Here is a 19317-nt window from a genome sequence, read left to right on the forward strand (position 1 = left end):
TGGATTTGGCAGTCCTGCTGCTGTCACTAGCCCGGGACCTCGTAGGTCTGAGTGATAAAGCCCCGGCCGCGCCCTCAGCGGGAGCCAAGCTTTCACTCGGTGAGAGCAGCTCCAGCTGTGGTGGCGGCCAGGCTATTCCAGCCTTAGTGTGGGTGTCCATAGAGAGGTACATCGCAGTTGGGGTGGGCGGGGGAGTGGCCTGCAGCGCCACTCCTGCAAGTGGCAGCCACTCCAGAGTGGCGCGGGCAGGGGGCGTGGGGAGACGTAGATATATTTATTCTGGCGTGAGAGCGGGATGCTGGGACCGCTCTACGCTGCCGGAGGAGCTGTCCTGAGTCGAGAGCAGACAGTTCTCCCGAAAAGGCTAAGAAACCAGCGCCGGTGATTGGCCAGGTGGGGGCAGCCGTAGTGCGGTGGCCGAACGCACAGAAAAATTTCGGGAGTTGTGGAAGTCCCTTCGGGGATGATGGGGCGCAGTTTGGCTCAGCCAGGAGCGATGAAGGGGCATGTCCAGCTCAGCCGTGAGATGTTGGGGCGCAAAGTCAGGCTCCCTCGGGAGGTGACAGGGGTATAATGTCCAGGTCAGCCTTGGAGTGATGGGGGGCGCAGTGTCAGGCTCAGCCGGGAAGTGATGAAGGTGCAGAGTCAAGCTCAGCTGGGAGGTTATGGGGGCTCTGGGTTAGGCTCAACCTGGGGTTGATGGGTGCCGCAGCGTGGAGGCGCTGCTTGGGGCGCCTGCTCCGGCAACCGGGCGGTCAGGTGCTGTTCCTGGGCGCCGCAGCGAGAGGCGCTGAGCGCCGACGTTCGCAGCTCGCCCTGAGCTGGGGCAGCGGGAGGAGCCCTGCGCGGTCACCGCCTCCTCTGGCCACAGGCTCCTCCTCTCCCCCCGCCTTCTTCGTCTCGCCTGCCCGAGCGCCCAATCAGCAGCCCTCGGCCCCGCAGAGCCGGGTTGCTTGTCTGGGCGGCGGAGGCTGAGCGCGACCCAAGCGAGCCGCGGCGCCCGCCGACCAGGGACAGGCGGGACTCCCGGAACCCCGCTTTGCCCCGCGCGGCCGCCCCCCACTTCACTGTCGCGCGGACGCTTCGGCCCGAGCCGCCTGGGCCACGATTCTCCTCCTCTTCCTCCCGGAGGGGAAGGAACGGAGACGGCGGAGTAGCTGCTCCGGAGAGAGCAAGCTGAGGCCCTTGCCCCTGAGGCTCGGGACTGGAGGAGGAGGAGGCGGAGGCGGAGGGAAGTGCGCGTCATTCCCGGGAGGAGAGTGTTTCACCTCCTGGCAGAGGCTGCGGCTGCCAGTTGCGTAAAAGCGGCAGCGGCGGCAGGCCGGGGCTGGAGGGGCTCCCTGGCCATGGAGGGAAGATCCAGACCCTGGGACGCCAGGAGCTCGGCTCTGTGTCTTTGGACTGCTGTGTAGGCACCTGAATTAGCCGACGCTAAGCGGGGGAGGGGAAGGTAAGAAGCAACGGGGTCACCAGCCCCCGCCCCCTCCGCTCTGCCTCCCTTGCTGCCCGCTGGGGGCCACTGCCAGGATGCGGACCATGGTCCTCCGCTCCTTCCCGGCTCCCGGCAGTCAGGCATTGGGGCATTTCTATTGAAACGGCGAAATCCTCCCGCCTCCCACAGCACCCTCCCCCCCTCCCACCGCGCGCCGCCTTTCTCCTCTTTGGATTAGGAGTAACAAGACTCCTCCGAGTAAGTCCTGTCCATAAGAAAGGGTCTTTGGGAACCACATCTTGATTTCTTTCTCTCCCTCGCTCTTTTCATTGCTTTTACGGGGAACCAAACAATGGACCTTTGAAAGTCGGTGTGAACAGTCTTAAACTTTCTGGAGAGGGCTGGCTTGGGGGAATAAACCCCACAGGAAGCCGACTACAGTGAAAGGTTGGTGGAATGTGCATTGCAGAGTTTCGGCTTCAGTGAGCGCGCGCGTACGCGTTTGGGGTGATCTTTGTCTCTTTATTACCCTGGGTTGGTGCCCCCCCCCCGTCTCCCACCCCAGTTTCTTTTAGTTAAGGTAAGGCGACTCTTTAAGGTCTCGTGCAGCTTTCTTTAAAGCTGGGGAAAGGCTTAGCACTGGCCCCCACTTCCAGCTTTCCTCTGCAAAGTTGGGAGGTCTTGGCAAAGGAAGGGGGTCCGGCTCTGTGAGGACCCCTAAGTGCCGCGGTTAATGCTGGTTGCTACACCCCTTGTAATAAAACCAAGGTTCTGACGTCCCTGGATGCTGTCTGCTGAGGGTTGATTTGTGTCCCCAGATTTCCCGTGGAGCGGAAGCCGCTCACTTAAATTCTCCGCGTTAGGTTAGGAAAACAGACTTTGATATATGTCTCCTTTCATCAGCAGTAAGGGTTAAGGATAGAGTGCTTAATAATTTTAAGAACTTTCATTCCGCACAGGAGCCACTCACTGGCTTGTGTTCACTCCCCTTGTTTCAGTGTGACTGTGATGCGATGTTGCATAATTACGCGTGTTGAGGGTGTGCAGATACTATCTTCGTGAGCTCTTCCCAGTACAAAGTGAGAAGAATTTAGAGGAAGGGGGATGGAGGGAGGTTTCACCTGAGCTGAGTGAAGACTGAGTCCTCAAAGCAGCCAGGCTTACCTGTTGGAAATGTCTCTGTTTTAAAAACAAATACATTTAGGTTCTGATGAACCTATGGGCAGGACAGGAATAAAGACGCAGACATAGAGAATGCACTTGAGGACACCGGGAGGGGGAAGGGTAAGCTGGGACGAAGTAAGAGTAGAATTGACATATATACACTACCAAATGTAAAATTGCTAGCTAGTGGGAAGCCGTTGCCTCGCACTGGGAGATCAGCTCGGTGCTTTGTGACCACCTAGAGGGGTGGGATAGGGAGGTTGGGAGGGAGACGCAAGAGGGAGGGGATATCGGGTTTTTGTATGTGCATAACTGATTCACTTTGTTATAAAGCAGAAACTAACACAGCATTGTAAAGCAATTATACTCCAATAAAGATGTTAAAAAAATAAAATAAAAACAAATACATTTAAAATATTTAGCCTTATGGTTCTTTGGTTGTCTAGAAAGGAACTATTAATGTTTGTTTGACCCTTGAAGGAAACTTGCTATTTCCAGAATTGGTCTGGGCATCATACTTTGGTTGTGTCTTTGATTAGCTATGCAAAGGGTTCTTTTGAGTGTGCATTTCTGGGCAAAGCAGAAGGTAGTGCACTTCCTCTGCTTAGTAAACATTGGCTAGCACCTTTTGATGCTTTATCCTTTACATTAAAACCACTCCTCTCAATTTTCTGTGTACCTGCACTACAGGATGTGTGTGTGTGTGTGTGTGTGTGTGTGTGTGTGTGTGTAACTGGAAGTCTTGTGGTTTTCAGTTCAGTCCACCTGACACTGTCTTATCTGAATGTGTTTACAGGCCCAGAAAAGTAAGGTTAGAAGTGAACTCTGAGTCATCACCTGTTTCCCTTTAACAGTCTGTGAATGAGCAAGCAAGGGGAGGACTGGGCACTGTGTGTGTGTGTGTGTGTGTGTGTGTGTGTGTGTGTGTGTGTACAGGAAAATTGAATCAGTGAATTCTTACATGGTACTTGTTTAGATTTCCTTTGTCACAGCTAATTGAGTAAAAGTCTCTTTTTTTTTTAAGGATTATTGGTTTTTTTTTGTTTATTTATTTATTAATTTTGGCTGCATTGGGTCTTGGTTGCTGCACGCGTGCTTTCTCTAGTTGCGGCGAGCGGGGTCTAGGCGAGTGGGGGCTATTCTTCGTTATGGTGCGCGGGCTTCTCATTGCGGTGGCTTCTCTTGCTGCGGAGCATGGGCTCTAGGCGCCCAGGCTTCAGTAGTTGCAGAACACAAGCTCAGTAGTTGTGGCTCGTGGGCTCTAGAGCGCAGACTCAGTAGTTGTGGCGCGCGGGCTTAGTTGCTGTGCGGCATGTGGGATCTTCCTGGACCAGGGCTCGAACCCTCAGCATTGGCAGGCAGATTCTTAACCACTGCGCCACTAGGGAAGTCCCATGAGTCTCTTTCCTTGGTTTGGCCTATAACCCCTCAAATTTTCAAAAGTCAGGAAACTTTCACAACAGGAAACCAGAATGGGGCAACACCTCATTCATGTTCTAATAGAAATAATCAAGCCTGTTCTCAACCAGCTATCTTGGAAATGAAGAGGAAACAAAGCAGAGAGTAAGGTAGTCTTGTGGGCCATTTCTGAATTTGAAAAGTTACTACTTACTAGCTATGTGCCTCTGGGCAAGTTTCTGAAATTGAGAATGATGAACCACATGTCAGAAAGAGAAACTTTAAATTACCATTGTCAAGTTAACAGTTTTACTCACATGGGTTGCTGTATGTAAATGTGTACCTTGTAAAGTGCTGTAAAATATTTATGAGTATTGCATCATCCACCCACCCACCATCCCTTCAGCTAACAATTATTAATCACCTATTGTGTGTCAGGCTTTCTGGAAGCAATCTGATTGCCCACTCTCTTTGTGGAGTGTTCTTTTTGGTAGGGAGAGGGAGTTGGATGAATTGGTTGAAATTCCAGAGGTCACAGGGAGCAAAGATAGGGACTTCCCTGGGGGTCCAGTGGTTAAGACTCCTCGCTGCCAGTGCTGGGGGCGCCTGTTCGATCCCTGGTAGGGAACTAAGGTCCCACATGCCTCGAGGCCAAAAAAAAAACCACAAAAAACAAGGAGCAAAGATAACCTGGTGGCTTCCATCTATAAAGAAAGATAAAACAATCTCTGCTGTTGAAGAAATGAGTCTATTCAGGTACAAAAGGAAATGAACAATTAGAAAGCCCAATAAGTGTTTGGAGAATTATGCATAGAATGCTTTAAGAACCCAGAGGAGGATCAGATTGGGAATGGGAGGGGGAAGCAATTTAGTGAAAAGTAAAATTTACTAAATCAGACGTAATAGTAGGGACTGAAAACTGGTGTTAGACGTACCATTTTGAAATGTAAAGATTAGAGGACTTGAAGTCAGAATTGAGTTTAAAACAAAGCTCTGACAATTGTTAACCATTTGCTTATTGGGCAGATCCCCAAATTCTTCACATATTGTTTCTTCATCTGTAAAATAACTTTATGGAATTCTTTGAGGATTAACTTTGATTTAATTTGCTGTGTATATGATAAAGTACCATACAAGCTAATGCTGTTTGGTACTTTCAAAATATGTTCTTTTTAAAAGCTGTAAATAGATACAGTTTATAACTTAGTCTAATTGGTCTCAGTCACAGATTTCTATTTTATTGGCCCTTTCCTGAGTGTGCTGAATCCCATCTTGAGTGCAAGTCTTCAGCTGTTGTCATATGGTGAGTCTCACTTGTTCAGGCATCTTCATCTCAGCCATAGGAAATCTTTTCATTGCGTTTGGGTTGTGAACGCTAATTAGAAGGATGGGCTGTCTAGTACAGTACATCAATTGAGAGGGGCTTGTCTGGGTCTGTACTGTAACGTCTGTACTCTCCTCCCTCCCTCCCAAGTCAGGCTAGTCCTTCTGTTTGTCTTGATCCTAACAAAATGAATATAGAAAAGGAAAAAGAAAGGACAAGAAAAACTATACATCTGCGTTTTTGAGACCATGAAAATCACCCTTAATAGTTTTCTCCATTTGTATAGAGGTGTAATTTTTCAACTACACTATTAAAGAAAGGCTGTGCTCTCAATAGCAACAGCTGCTGTCTAGGTGAAACTTGAATCTGTAAGCAGTACTTGCTTTAATATACTTGCCTTAATTCTCTGCTTGAAATGGACTTCAGCTCATCTGACATTTTAATAAATTGCCTTTGATAGAAATCCATACTCAGTATTTAAAACTGCCATGTTAAATGTGACTTTTTGGGGGAAGGGTGATATGACTGTAAATCAGTTCGCAGGACAGTTACACAGGCTGAATCTTAGCATACAGTTTGAATGGGCCTCAAAAATAATATTAAAATGAGGAAGTTGAGACCCAGAGAGGCTAACTAATTAGGTAAGGTCATGTAGTAAATTAATGGCTGAGCAGGGACAAGAACCCCTTTGTCCCTAATTTCCAACCAGCATATTTTTTTCTCCAATATACTCTAATTTGTTACTCTTTGGTTTTGTTAGCAATTTAGTTATTTTAATGTTTTAATAGTGAAATAATTTGCATTCTGGCTTAGAAATCCACTGCGCCCAAGTTTAAGGCAGACACTGTACCTTCTGTTTTGTTTGGGAGAATCTGGATGTGATATGGTGCACAGAGTGGGGTGAAGCTACTTGTAATAAGTTTGTCAGATAAGGAACTAAGTGTAAAAGTAACGTTAACTTTACTTGCATTTTCTATAAATAGTCTACTAATTTAAAATATTGTCGAAGTGCACATTTTTTAAAAGAAGCAAGTTCTTCTGAGTAAGAAACGTTACTCAGATTTGTGTTGTGAAACATATGATAAAAGCATATTAGAAATAGGTTTGCATGTTCTTTTGTTTTTCCTGTACTTGTTTTGGGAAGCCTTTAATGCTGGTTGTTAGAAACTATGCCCAGCAAATATTTTGTTACGTTCCCAAGATGTACAAGGCACTGTGCAAGTTGCTGTGAATGATACAAAGATGTGTGAGGCATAGGGTCTTTATTAAAATGTCTCTTTACAAAAAGTGAAACAGACTCAAAGCTGTGTATGACTTAAAACTTAGAATTGCTATCTCCCAGCAAATCAGTCCTTTGATCTAGTAGGCAAATCTGCTCTGAAATTGTTATTATTAGACTAACCAGACTTGTAACAAGATATTTATTTTCATTACATGGTGACAAGTGATAAACCTTTCACTTTATTTACTTTATCAGGGCCTCATCTTAGTTTGGACAATAAGTAAAACTTTGGCAACGTTCGATAAGATTTTATATTATGAAAAGTTTGCCTGGGAGAGCTTGTGGCGGTCTTAGCTCTAATGTATTTTAAAGATGACTTTTTTTTTTTTTTTGCGGTACGTGGGCCTCTCACTGTTGGGGCGTCTCCCGTTGCGGTGCACAGGCTCCGGACGCGCAGGCTCAGCAGCCGTGGCTCACAGGCCCATGGCATGTGGAATCCGCGGCATGTGGAATCTTCCTGGACCGGGGCACGAACCCGTGTCCCCTGCATCGGCAGGCAGACTCTCAACCACTACGCCACCAGGGAAGCCCTAAAAATGACTTTAACATTGCATAGAAGTGCGACTGGAACATTGTTTTTGCCTGAAAAGGTTGCAGTTTAAGACAATCCATATTGAGGAACTGAGAAAAGAATTGTCCTCATTGACTTTGAGTTTGATGTTAGTATCTTAAAACATATGCATATTCACCACAAACTAGATGTCATGTCTGATTACTAAGTCTCTCCGAAGAGTGAAATTATTATTGACTTGGGGGCTCTTGCCTAATTACTGGCTTGTGCTTGGAGACTGCAAGCCTTCTCTTATCATAATGGTCTCTGCTAATGGTGACTCACTTCCCTGAAGAATGAGTGAGGTTTTTTGTTTGTTTTTTTGTTTTTCAATACACAACGAGGTTGGAAAATTCATTATTAACACTTAAGAGATTGGAAAGATTAAGTTTAGCACAAGGACAAATGCCTGATTCCGGTTACAGAATAAATTAGAAAAATGAGTCATTTTTAAAAAATTGTGGCTAAAAAACTCCCACATACATACCATTGTTTTTAATACCACCAGTGCCACCACTATAAAGTCAACGTTGTATGAGGATTTAAAAAATATTATACTTCATTAATGCAAAAGATATGGCTTTAATTGTTCAATAGGTGCTTGGTGATAGCCATTCCCCAGCCATCCAATGCCATATACTCAGACAGATTGAAGTGCTAGTAATGTTGAGAAGCTAGCAATTTGGTAGCAAGTGGGCTGTGTATGAAGGTATAGGTGAAAAGGCCAAATGAGAGAGAAATCATCTTATCTGCATGATTAATGACATCTTTTGATGGATATTAGTTGCTGTTTGTCCAAGTGCCTGTCCTTACCATATGGCCCCCCTTCACAATATATGGTCAGTTCATGGATAACCTTCCCCAGCTGCCTGGTTACCATGTCGTCTGAACTTGGCTTTAGCCTTAAAGTATTTCTTCTTGCTCCCTGTTTGTGCTTTAGTCCTCATCACTTGAGCTCATTACTCAGCCCCTGTTTACCTGTCCTGCTACTGCTGGCAGTATTCTATCCCTGTTCAGCCATGCAAAGTCCAGCCTCTGCTCTGGTGCTGAGTAATTTGCTCGTTCACTGGGGGTCCTGCCTTTTGACTCTCTGGTACCCCTGAATTTGACAAATGTCAAGGAGACTGTGGAAGGGGTGTATATGGTCCCTATGGTAGGCCTAGGTTTCACAAGCCCTAGGAGGACAGGGGCTGTGATTTTTTTGTATTTTGGCCAGGAACTCAGGAACTCATCTGCAGGTGACACCTGCCAGCCAGCCTTCTGGAGCATACGAAAGACATCCTGAGTTTGTTGTTTTCTCCCTATATTGGTTATTGTTGGACAGTGTGTTGTCATTTTTTTTTTGTGGTACGCAGGCCTCTCACTGTTGTGGCCTCTCCCGTTGCGGAGCACAGGCTCCGGACGCGCAGGCTCAGCGGCCATGGCTCACGGGACCAGCCGCTCCACGGCATGTGGGATCTTCCTGGACCAGCGCACAAGTCTCAACTACTGTGCCACCGGGGAAGCCCAGTGTGTTGTCATTTTAGGGGCAGAGTTCAGTGGTAGATTTTAGTTCACACATGCAAAGGAAGATATTAGTAGTAGTCTGATGGTATACATTTGGGTAAGTAAGTTTGGGATTTAATAAAATCAGGCTATCACCCCTTTAGACACACCAGCCTAGTGTCTTTGCCTCAACATATATTGTAATTACTTGTTTACCTGTGTCATCGTCTGACACCCACCCCCCCAACGCTAGGCTATGCGCTTCTTGAAGGTGGAGATCATGTATATTTTTTGCACCGCTGGGTCCCAGTCATCTAGCAAAATCCTTGTCTCATAAGCAATCCCCAAACCTGAACGCATTCCCTGTTTGGTAAGGCTTTTCTCTTAAATATACTGTATGAAAAATAGACTATGTGTTGTAGGTTAAAAAATATATATACATTTGGATTCTGATCCTGCACCTGCCATTAATAGAAACTTTGCTTTGATGTTGGATTGAGTAGCCTGGATCACTTCAGTCTGGGCATCTCATTATTCATCTGGAATATTTCTTAGTTTGAAAGGCATGTCAAAACATACTTGGTATATGTTTCCTACTGTCATTGCATTTTGATGTCTGTATGTCACTGGATCATAAACTTTTGGTACACCTGTACTGATTTATCAAACACATCTCTGTTGTCTTTTCTTTTTTCCCCACCTTTCAACATTCTACCAACATGACTTTCTTGAATTTTTCTTCTGGAAAAGCATCTTAAAGCTTTGTCCCTGGCGCTCGGCAGAGAATGTAGCCCACAGGCAGCTCTGCCCTTTGCTATGACCTTAATTAAATCAGCCTCCCTCAGGTCAGACTTAGGCTTTGGTTCTTTCTTTGGAAGGCCAGCTGCAAGGCTGATGACATGCCTGCGTCTGCCATTGTGTGCCTCTGCACAGCCATCCGTCACTGTCAGCAGGTTGGGAGTCTCTCTGCTGTGTACTCCCAGCCAGTGGGGAAAAAGGGTGAAGGGGGATGGTCTAAAGACCCTTGAGAGGGAGGGGAGAAAAAAGAACAGTTTTCAGTAGAAAGAATTAAGGAGAAAAAGGAATCTGAGGAATAATAGTCGGAAGAAAGGAAACAGAAGTGAAGAGCAGAGAACTGGTAGGTAAAATGACCCTCTCCTCTCTCCAGTTTTCCAAGTTGAAGAACAATCATGCTCTAGTTTTGCTTATCCTTTAGTTCTTTACTTCTACCCAGAGGCCTATGTACTTTGCTGTTTTTTAAAAATTTTATTTTTGATTGGGCGAGGAATGTGAGATATTGTTCAGTTGTTACCCTTTCTACCCGCCTTGGTCTGTAGATCTGTATTTTTGCCCCTTTTGTTTCTCTTTTGTTTCCCGGGATAATGTTCTCCAGCCTTTTCGCTCTATCAGCCATCTTGGCTTTAGGGTCAAGCATTGCTTTTCATGGACGGATCTGAAAAAAGACAGGATTAATGAGTATATTTGGTGGCAGAAAAATCAGACATCTGCCTCCTGTACCTTGCATAAGTGAGAGGAGTAAAATAATGAATTAAACTATTTCTTAAAGGTCACTTACTTTAAAGTGGGAAAGTGTTCACTGGGTTTACTTTGGGCATTAGATATTATAAATAAAGACTCTTGTTTTGATGGACCATATTTTAACAGGAGATTCCAATAGAATTTGCCAAGGATATATACACTTTAGTGAAGTTGTAGCTAATTTGCTAATCTGAAATCCTTAAATACAGACCCATGAGCATATATTGTTTCGTTGTTTTCCAGGAAAGCAAACTCTTAGTATTTGTAGTTAATTTTTGTTTTCCAGGGATTTACTGTTTCCTGACTATAGTTTTCTAGCAAAGAGAGTATAGATTAAATGAAAAGTGAATTTCTAAGCAGGGAAAAAAATGTCTTCTAACTTTAAATAATAATTATTCCAACTCAAATGCTTAGTGGGAAAAAAATTTCTTTCTAGTAAATTTAGTCTTTTTAGGACTATATGTTTGAAATATTCCTTGTGATTTCTCGGTATTGTGGTTTAATAGAGTTAGTGTGTATTGAGAGAGTTATTTCCTTTTGAGGGGGGAGATAATGTGAACAATATATGGTACCAAACTGGAAGTCAGGTGTATATTGGTGTTTATATATAATACTAGGTTAACTTTTGAGTATATCATTCATCATATGTGTCTAAATTGACCAAGTGGCGAAAAGAAGGTGGAAGATTAGAATTAAAGTGTCTCAGTACCTTATCCTTTTACTTCATAGGGAGCTGTTTATGGTTCAAGGTTGGTGCATTCCCCTTCTATTTCTGAACATTGGCCTCAGTGAGATCAGCTTAGTGAGATGAGCAGGAATCAATGCAGGTAAACTAACTCTGCAAAGTGTCTTATTTCTTGGGAATGTGCCAGACAGTTGCAGGTGCTAGTGACTCATTCTGATTTGGAGAGTTGAAGGACAAAGACAGAAGGGCTATGACAAGCGCTGGGTAATAATGGAGAATGTGTGAATGTGACAGTGTGAAGGCACTGTCCTGTTTAGAAGTCTCAGAGTATTCATTTCTTTGCGAGTCTGCTTACACAAAACCAAGCAGATCTCTGAATGAAAGTGAACTTATGTTTTTCCCCACCATCTGTCTATTTTCTCTCAAATAGCTATAGGAATAGACCTAGCATTTATGCTGAATTCCTTTGCAGTCATTGTTGTAGAAAAATGTGTTTTATCTTGTTTGGTCTGGGAATAGAATATGTAATAAAGTATATTCTGCTGAACTATGTATAAGAGAATTCCCCCCTCACCGAAACTCTCTTTGTTTTATCCTTTGCATTTGAAAATCTTTATATGAGAATATTGATCACACTTAAATATTTGACAGTTTGTGAAATTGAAGATCCTAAAAGTCAACTTTGCTGTTTGTTTCTTACTGCATAGTTTTGTATGATTGAGTTGTTGAGCTCATTGTTTATCAACTACAGACATAATCTGAATCTAAAACAAAACTAGATGAAACATCCTACCTCCTACTCCCCCCACACACAAAAAAAACCCAAACCTGAAAATCACCTTGATGTTATTCTCTCTTGTCCTTCTCTTAAAAATAGGAGATTGGAAGTTAGAACCATTAATTGAAAGTTCAAGGCCATTAGGAGCTGGTTAAGAATTTTGTTAGGTCGTGATTACTAGTAATTATAAACAAAATTATCATTTGTTTTCATGATAATTCGCGAACACCTCTCTTTCCTGGCATAATTTACTTTTATTTTTGCTGTGACTGAGCATACCAGGCAGTGTGTTACAAAGACCTACTAAAGTCTTAATAAAAGGAAAAGTTTCCTTAGCCAGGTTTTGGCCAGTTGTACTGAAACTCTCAGAAAGTAGACTAATTTGTAGAACTGACCTTTAGGTTGGATACTGTTTCAAGAATTATGTCCTTGATCAAAGAAAGATAAACTTGAGGAGATCATGCCAGTTTCTTGAGTGTTCCTACAAGCCTGAATTTTCCATTCAGAAATAAGTTTTTATACCAAGTGTAGGCAGGATTTAAAAGGGCTTAAATGAGTCAAAAGTATTGCATTTTCATTAGGTGTTCAGTATGATGGGGCCAATATGCATGGCATAGCAATGGGCTGTGGGACACCCCTACATTGGGTTGGAGGGGCTGGATGATTTTGCACTATAGGGCAAGTGTCCTCAACCACTGTGTAAGTGATAAGCACTTGTGGTAGGCAATTGGCCTTCTGTATTTGTAGCTCAGCAGTAGAAAGAAAATGAAAACTCAACCCTTTTAAAGGGTTCTTAGGAGTTTTGAATTAATTGCCACTATCTCTATATTGAGAAGACTTTACCTTTGATCATAGCATTTATTTGCTGTCAGCGTAACAATATAAAGTGGAATGGAACATCTCCTTTTTCCTAAGTACCTACTGCATTTCATAGTGTGTGGTTAAAACTTACAAATATTGTGAAAAGTTGAGCTTGTCTAGATGGTTTGCTGTTCTGTATCTTTAGAATTTCTATTTGCAGTTGTTAATAATAACGTTTAGTCACCCACTAGATTGCATATTAGCATTTTGTAAAAATTAATGCGTTGACTTTTTTGCTTGAAGTAGTAAATGTTCTCCATTTTTCCCAAATTAGGGTAACTAATATAGAAATTAGACAAATTTCCCAGAGCCTCAAGGATGTTGAAAAAGGAGTAAATGGGAAATTCCAGTCTCTGTGTGTGTGTGTGTGTGTGTGTGTGACAGAGCGAGAGAGCGAGAGAGCGAGAGAGAGAGAGAGAGAGAGAGAGAGAGAGAGAGAGAGAGAGAGAGAGAGAGAGCGCGAGAGAGAGAGGAAAACAGTAAGTTCTAAGTTCAGTAAGCACTTACTGAGTTCCTACTGGGTGTAAGTTCCTGTGAGAATACTAAGAAGAGTAAGGTGTTGTCCCTGCTCTCAAGAGGCTTTTGGTCAACTGCAGGAGATGGACACGTACTTACATTAACTGAAACATAAGGCAGACAGCAAGGTGATTCAATAAGAGTTTTAAACAGAGTACAGGGAAGAACAGGCAGGGAACTTATTGTGGAATCCTGAGAAGCCTTCATGGATGAAATAGCACAGTATAGGAGACTATCTCAGTTTTCTTAAAATCATGCCCCTTTTTAATAGGTCAAAAAAACCCAACTATGATCTCCTTTAATGTTGTTGAAATTTCAAAATAAATTACTTTCTGTGATTATTGTAATTTATAATCAAATTAATTAATTGAATACTCTTACCAACTGTAAGCCCCTCCCACAGTTACTGTTTGAGTTTATACACTCTTTTTATCCAAGAGAAGAATTGTATTTAAAATAACCACAAAATTTTAAGGTATTTTTTTGTGTGAGGGCAACTGAGAATTTGACAAAAGTACTAGGTTTTGAACGCTACCCCTTTTCTCAGTATTTGCATATCTTTAAGTTGATATGATTTTTTCATACTTTTAGTCATTTCTTTCATATCTACTTTAAATTTTGCCTAAATTCCTGGTGAAAATTTTTAATTGCGTGATTTTATTTTCAAATTAATTATTACCAAGCCTTTTGGGCTACTAGGTTTTTAATCATCCAGGAAATAAATACTCACAAGATAATAATTCTAAGGAACATCTAAATACCAAAAATTATGCTCCAAAAGCTTTGTAGAGTGTATTTCCAAATTTGATATGAATGACTTGGGTTATTCCTCATTTTGGATTGTTTGTGTTTAGGGGTTTAGCACAGTCCAAAATAACTCTTAAAATATATCTTAAAATACTGGTGTGTTCCTTCTGTATACTATGTGATTTCCACTAGAAATACAGCCCTTTTAAAAAATGACAGGTGATATAAACAAATTAACAGTATATTAAGTAAAAACTTCCATCTGTAGTAAAAATTTTAAAATGACACCTAATGCTAGCCTTGAATAAAGCTTGAAAGCCAGGGGAAACTCTTCATCCTCTTTCCTCTATTAGGTTTCTCTGTTGTTCTTGGGAACATAAACTAATGTTCAAACTAATGCTACCAGTAGTAACAACCTTATGGACTGAACAGCCTGGGAACCTATCACAGTATTTCATGATATTTCCTTGGTCAATTTCACTCTTCCTTCAAGCAAGTGATTTAAAATTGAATTTAGGACTCTGTATAATATTGTTTAACTTTTTATACTATTTCATTGACACAAATACTGTTAAAATAAATACTTGGAATAATTAAAAATAAATAAATAATAAAATTGAATTTAGGAATTGCATTTCTTGGGGGTGCTGTATATCTTTTATCTTTATCCCCCATAGTCCCTACCACAATTCTCTAATGACAGTAAGAGCTCGCAAGTGCTTATTGAATGAGTGAAATGACAATTTTTCCCCATGAATAATTGAAATCTAGCTAGCAATCAATATATTTTAAAGTAATTGATTTATAATACTACTAAAGCAAGCTCTTAAATGTAAAGTGAAATCCTAAAGCAATGTATTTGTGTCTTATTAAAAAATTGTAATAAATTGTGAGGATAATCTGCATATTATTATTTTCTTGTAAATTTATTCTAACATAGTTTCAATAATGTGTTACTTAGGAAAATAGTGATTGTATTTGTTGCTTATGTATTTACATGTTTTTCAGTAAAATAGAGCTAATGGACTCATAATATATAGAAAAAAATATATACAATTTTGCAGAAGGGTCCTGGGGAAAACATACCATGATTACCATTGATTTATTGGTCATGTTAGTTTGTGGCAGACACCATCTGAATTTTCATGTTAGGATACCCTTTTGTGAATGTGAAGACAAATATTTTTCCCAGTGGGATGGTGACTTCATTTAGGCTCTCACTGCCTTTTTTTCTGTTGCTTTGGGTACATCTGGAGACATTATCTCCCACAAAAGGGGCCCCCCGGCTGTTAAATAATAACAACCTTTCTCACCCTGAAACAATAAAGTATCAAGTGATTTCAGCTTCAAACAAAAGATTTCTACTCCTTTCAGAGGAGATTATAGTCTGATTCCCCTCTCACCCTGGTGAGCCTGGCACTCAAGAGTATCTAGTTTAGTCCTTTCTTCGTTAATAGATGATCATAAAGGGGTCTTTGTCATACTCTCTCATTTGTTCCAGCAGGATGTATCTATTATTTTGGTCAGCTGCTTGACACATACAGCAGTTTCTTCAACAGCACCTTCGATCATGTTGTTCTCCCTTTGTCATAGAGCTTAAGCTTCATCTAAATAATTACTTTTGTTCAGAAATCAAACCCCACAAAGCAAGTGTTTTTGACAGACACACTCTGAGAAAGTTCTTTGCCCCATGTAAAATCAGCATCAATTCCTGATTAGATTCCCTTTCTGTCCTCATTAATTTCCAGATCGTTTGGGTCCTGGGAACACTTATTTGTGGCTTCTTTAATGGCCACATTTTGTGTTTAATGGATTTGCTGTAATTTAGAGTAGTTTGGAAGTACCCTTTTTTGTTGTTTTGGCAGAAGGTGAGTGGGATTAATTATAAGAGTATTGAATGAAGTCAGGTGACTCTGAGATGCTGCAGTTGTTAAGGGAGGGAAGTAATGAACATCATGTTTCTTATTTATTCACAGTTGCTGCAATAAGAACATTAAATGACAGCACTTCTTTCCCTCCCTCCCTCCCTCCCTCCTTCCATTCTTTCTCTTTTTCTCCCTCCCTACCTCCTAGCCTCCCTCTCTTTCTTTAACTTGGCAAAGTTACAGAGTAAGGTTTCATTCAAAACTTATTCTTTTATTCGAAAACTGGTAAATGCTTACTATAAAGAATATAGAAAGTAAAAAGGACTGCCGTTTTGTGTGTATGTCAGCTTCTCTTAGATAAGAAAGAATCATGTAGAGTCTGGTAAACTTCTGCATGAAGAAGTTCTGAGAATATTAAGGTGCCCTTTCAGACTCAACACAGTTCTTGTTATACCCTTGCAGAATTGATTCTTTGAAATTATTGCCTCTCAATTGTTTTGGAAGACACATGAGTGTAACTGTTAAGAGCCTGAACTCTAGATTCAAAATTCTTGGGTTCAAGTCCTGGTTCTCTGTAAACTAGCGAATCAACTTTTCTAGTCCTCAGTTTTCTCATATGTAAAATGGGGATAATGGCACCTACTCATAGATGTGTCGTGTTAGATGAATACGACAAATTAAACGTATTAGATGAGTTAACACACATAAGGTGTTTAGAACAGGGCCTGGCAGTAAAGTGCTCTATGAATGTTAGCTATTTTTTAAAATCATCTTAACCATAATCTTTGAATGCTACTATTTTTTAAACAAAATTTGAGGATTTAAAGGAATAATATAGAGTTTCTCATTAAATGAATTCACAGTCTGTTAAGTGATAACATGGTTAAAAATAGTTCGGTTGCTTTACAAGGAGATAAATTTTGTGGAAAAATTAGACACCTAAACATGCATGCTTGCCTCCTGGAACTTGTTAGGGCCACCTTATGGTTCTCATATGACACATGGACTCTAACTTCAATTTGAAGAGATTTACAGTAATGATACTCAAGGTGTGACCACCTGCTTCAGTGTCACCAAGGTACATTTTAAAAATGTGAACTCCAGGGCACTCTTTCCACCAATTGAGCCAGAATCACTAGGGTGGAAAGCCTGGGAATCTACATTTTTAACAAGATTCCCTGGTGATTCTTATGCACAATTGAGAACAGTTGCCACAGAACAGTGGCTCTCAAACTAGATGCTCATTACTGTCACTTGGGGGGCATTTAAAAGATACAGATGCTGGGCTCCTGACTTAATTTTGGGAGTGTGGCACTGGGCATTAACGTTAGTGGCTTATTATAATGTGCAGGGTGGAAGAGCCATGGCATTAGAAGACGATTAGTGGAGGTGATTGTTGACATAGTTTATTATACCAGGATGTAAGCTGACTTGATATTTTCAAAAAGTCATTACAGTGGTTACCAGGGACTGGGGCGAAGTGGGGAATGTTATTGCTTAATGGCTATAGAGTTTCTGTTTGGGATGATGCAAATGTTGTGGAAATGGATGGTTGTAATGGTTGTACAACATTGTGAATGTGCTTAATGCCACTGATTTTACGTTTAAAAATGGTTAAAATGGTAAGCTTCATGTTATGTATATTTTACCACAATACTAAAAAAAAGCCATTACAATTCTCACATTTCTGAGCCTTAATTTTCTTTTCTTTTCACAGTGACAGTATATCATGCATGCCACTAACTCCAGGGGCCACTCCCCTGCTTTCCTGCAACCTCAGAATGGAAACAGCCATCGCTCATCTGGCTATGTTCCAGGGAAGGTTGTCCCACTGCGTCCCCCTCCTCCTCCAAAGAGCCAAGCTTCAGCCAAATTTACCTCTACCAGACCGGAAGCCCGGGCCACCTTTGCTTTCTCATCTGAGGAACAACAAGCCCAGAGAGAAAGCCGAAAGCAGAAGAGGCACAAAAATACTTTCATTTGCTTTGCTATTACTAGTTTTTCATTTTTTGTTGCACTTGCAGTCATTTTAGGAATATCCTCAAAATATGCTCCAGATGGTAAGTGTGTATGTGTGCATGTGTGCATACAGAACCCATTCTAGGAGAAGAAAGAAGGGAAGGAAAGAGTAGAATAAATTCTGAAAAGTCTTTTGTTATTTTAACTTGGCTCTAGCTTACTAATATATAATTAGATAATATGAAGTGTATCTTCTTGTGAATGAGAGCGATTGTTAAAGGAATCCACTGGAAATGACAAAATTAAAGGACTGCTCTTCCTTTCCATTTTCCCACTTTGTCCCAGGGCTCAAGACTTTCTTAGAGCATTTCTTTTCAAAATAGTAATTTTAAGAGTCTTTTTTGAAATCCTGTGGTAGCACAATTTCATCTTTTGTGGTAGGTATGATTTTCAGACTGACACAAGTTTTTAGTAATAAAAATTACTAAATGCAGTGATAAAGTATATTTAATTGAAAAATAAGTGAAAGTGATAAGTTTTGTGTTCTGCCATTTGAAACCAGTTGAGGAGACAGCTCCAAAAGAGAAGCTTCCAATATTTTTGAGGAACAAGGCATATCCTTAAAGAAGAAGATCCATTAGTAGGTATAAGTTCTGATACACTTGTCTTCATAGTTAAACATCATTTAGGGAGATTTTAATTTCTTAAATGGCCTTTGCTTTTCAAGTTGGTAATATAGCAGTACTTTGAATGATTTTGAAAAGTTTATTGTCAGTCAGCCTCAATATAGTACCAATGAAGAATGGCCTCATAATATACCCTATCCGTCTCTCTGAAAATCAAAGGGCTCAGCACTGTGGAAAAAGCAGACCAGGCCACTGGATTGGTACCATACTGGTCTGCATTTTCTTTTTATAGTCTGCAACTGATTTTTGTTGAATTAGTGCCTCCTTAAATGGGTATAATGTTTGAGAAGCATTTTACCAGTTATAAGACTTAGAAATATTAGTTTATTTAGTTTTCATGGGTGATTTAGGGGTCTTATAGACTTTAAGGTTTTGGGAGGAGGTAATGTCAATACTTCTAAGAAAATAGACCTAAAGTAAGAGAGATGTTCATTCAACATCTTTGTTGGCCAAGCCAGTAGACCACATAAAGAACTTGCAACATTGCTTTTCATTGCACGTAGCATTGACTTTCTTTCCCCTTTTCTCCAGAGAAATAACCAAATTCACTGCTGTTGATTCATTCTTTCCAAGTAATCTTCAGTAAAGGGATGCTAGATTTTGGAAAATCAGAGCTGAAATCTGTGGCTTTAATTGATGTTTTCATATTCTAGCTAAGACATTGAATTGCTGATGTGGTTCCTTGAATCAACATCGTTTAGTTTCACATTTTGGCAGTGTAAGGGCAGAATATCAGTGGAAAGATGAGATATGCTGAAATATTTCAGGATCAGCCTCACTGTGGTTATTGCTGTTATGTAACTTTGATAATGCATCCACTGCTCAACAAATGGGTCGCTGAGAAGGTGGAACTAGCTAAGCTAGTTTTTTGATGCTTTCTGCAGACTATATATTTTCTCATTAAGTGTAGTTTACTGGAAAAAAACAGACTGGAATTTTTGGTGATAAAAAATTTCTAATGAAGCATGCTTTCCTGGGGAATAATTATAAACAATTAAGAGGAATTATATAACTATTATAGTAGGCTCTAGATCTTTTGAGACTTA

At 41.1% G+C, this 19317-nt stretch overlaps 1 protein-coding gene across 2 annotated transcripts in view; it reads left to right on the forward strand.

The window, feature by feature from the left end:
• The first annotated feature begins 1027 nt into the window (after positions 1–1027).
• Positions 1028–19317, forward strand: part of CEMIP2 (cell migration inducing hyaluronidase 2) — a 78412-nt gene continuing 60122 nt past the window's right edge. Inside the window, exons 1-2 of one of the 2 annotated variants that reach the window (XM_082842146.1) lie at positions 1028–1450; positions 17344–17686. In XM_082842146.1, the coding sequence (XP_082698272.1) occupies positions 17356–17686 (331 nt within the window). In that variant the 5' untranslated portion in view covers positions 1028–1450; positions 17344–17355. The remainder of the gene's footprint in view (positions 1451–17343; positions 17687–19317) is intronic. The other variant, XM_082842147.1, reaches the window with a different exon arrangement.

Source organism: Leucopleurus acutus (assembly GCF_964270905.1).
Source record: "Leucopleurus acutus genome assembly, chromosome: 7".
NCBI classification, from domain to species: Eukaryota; Metazoa; Chordata; class Mammalia; order Artiodactyla; family Delphinidae; genus Leucopleurus; species Leucopleurus acutus.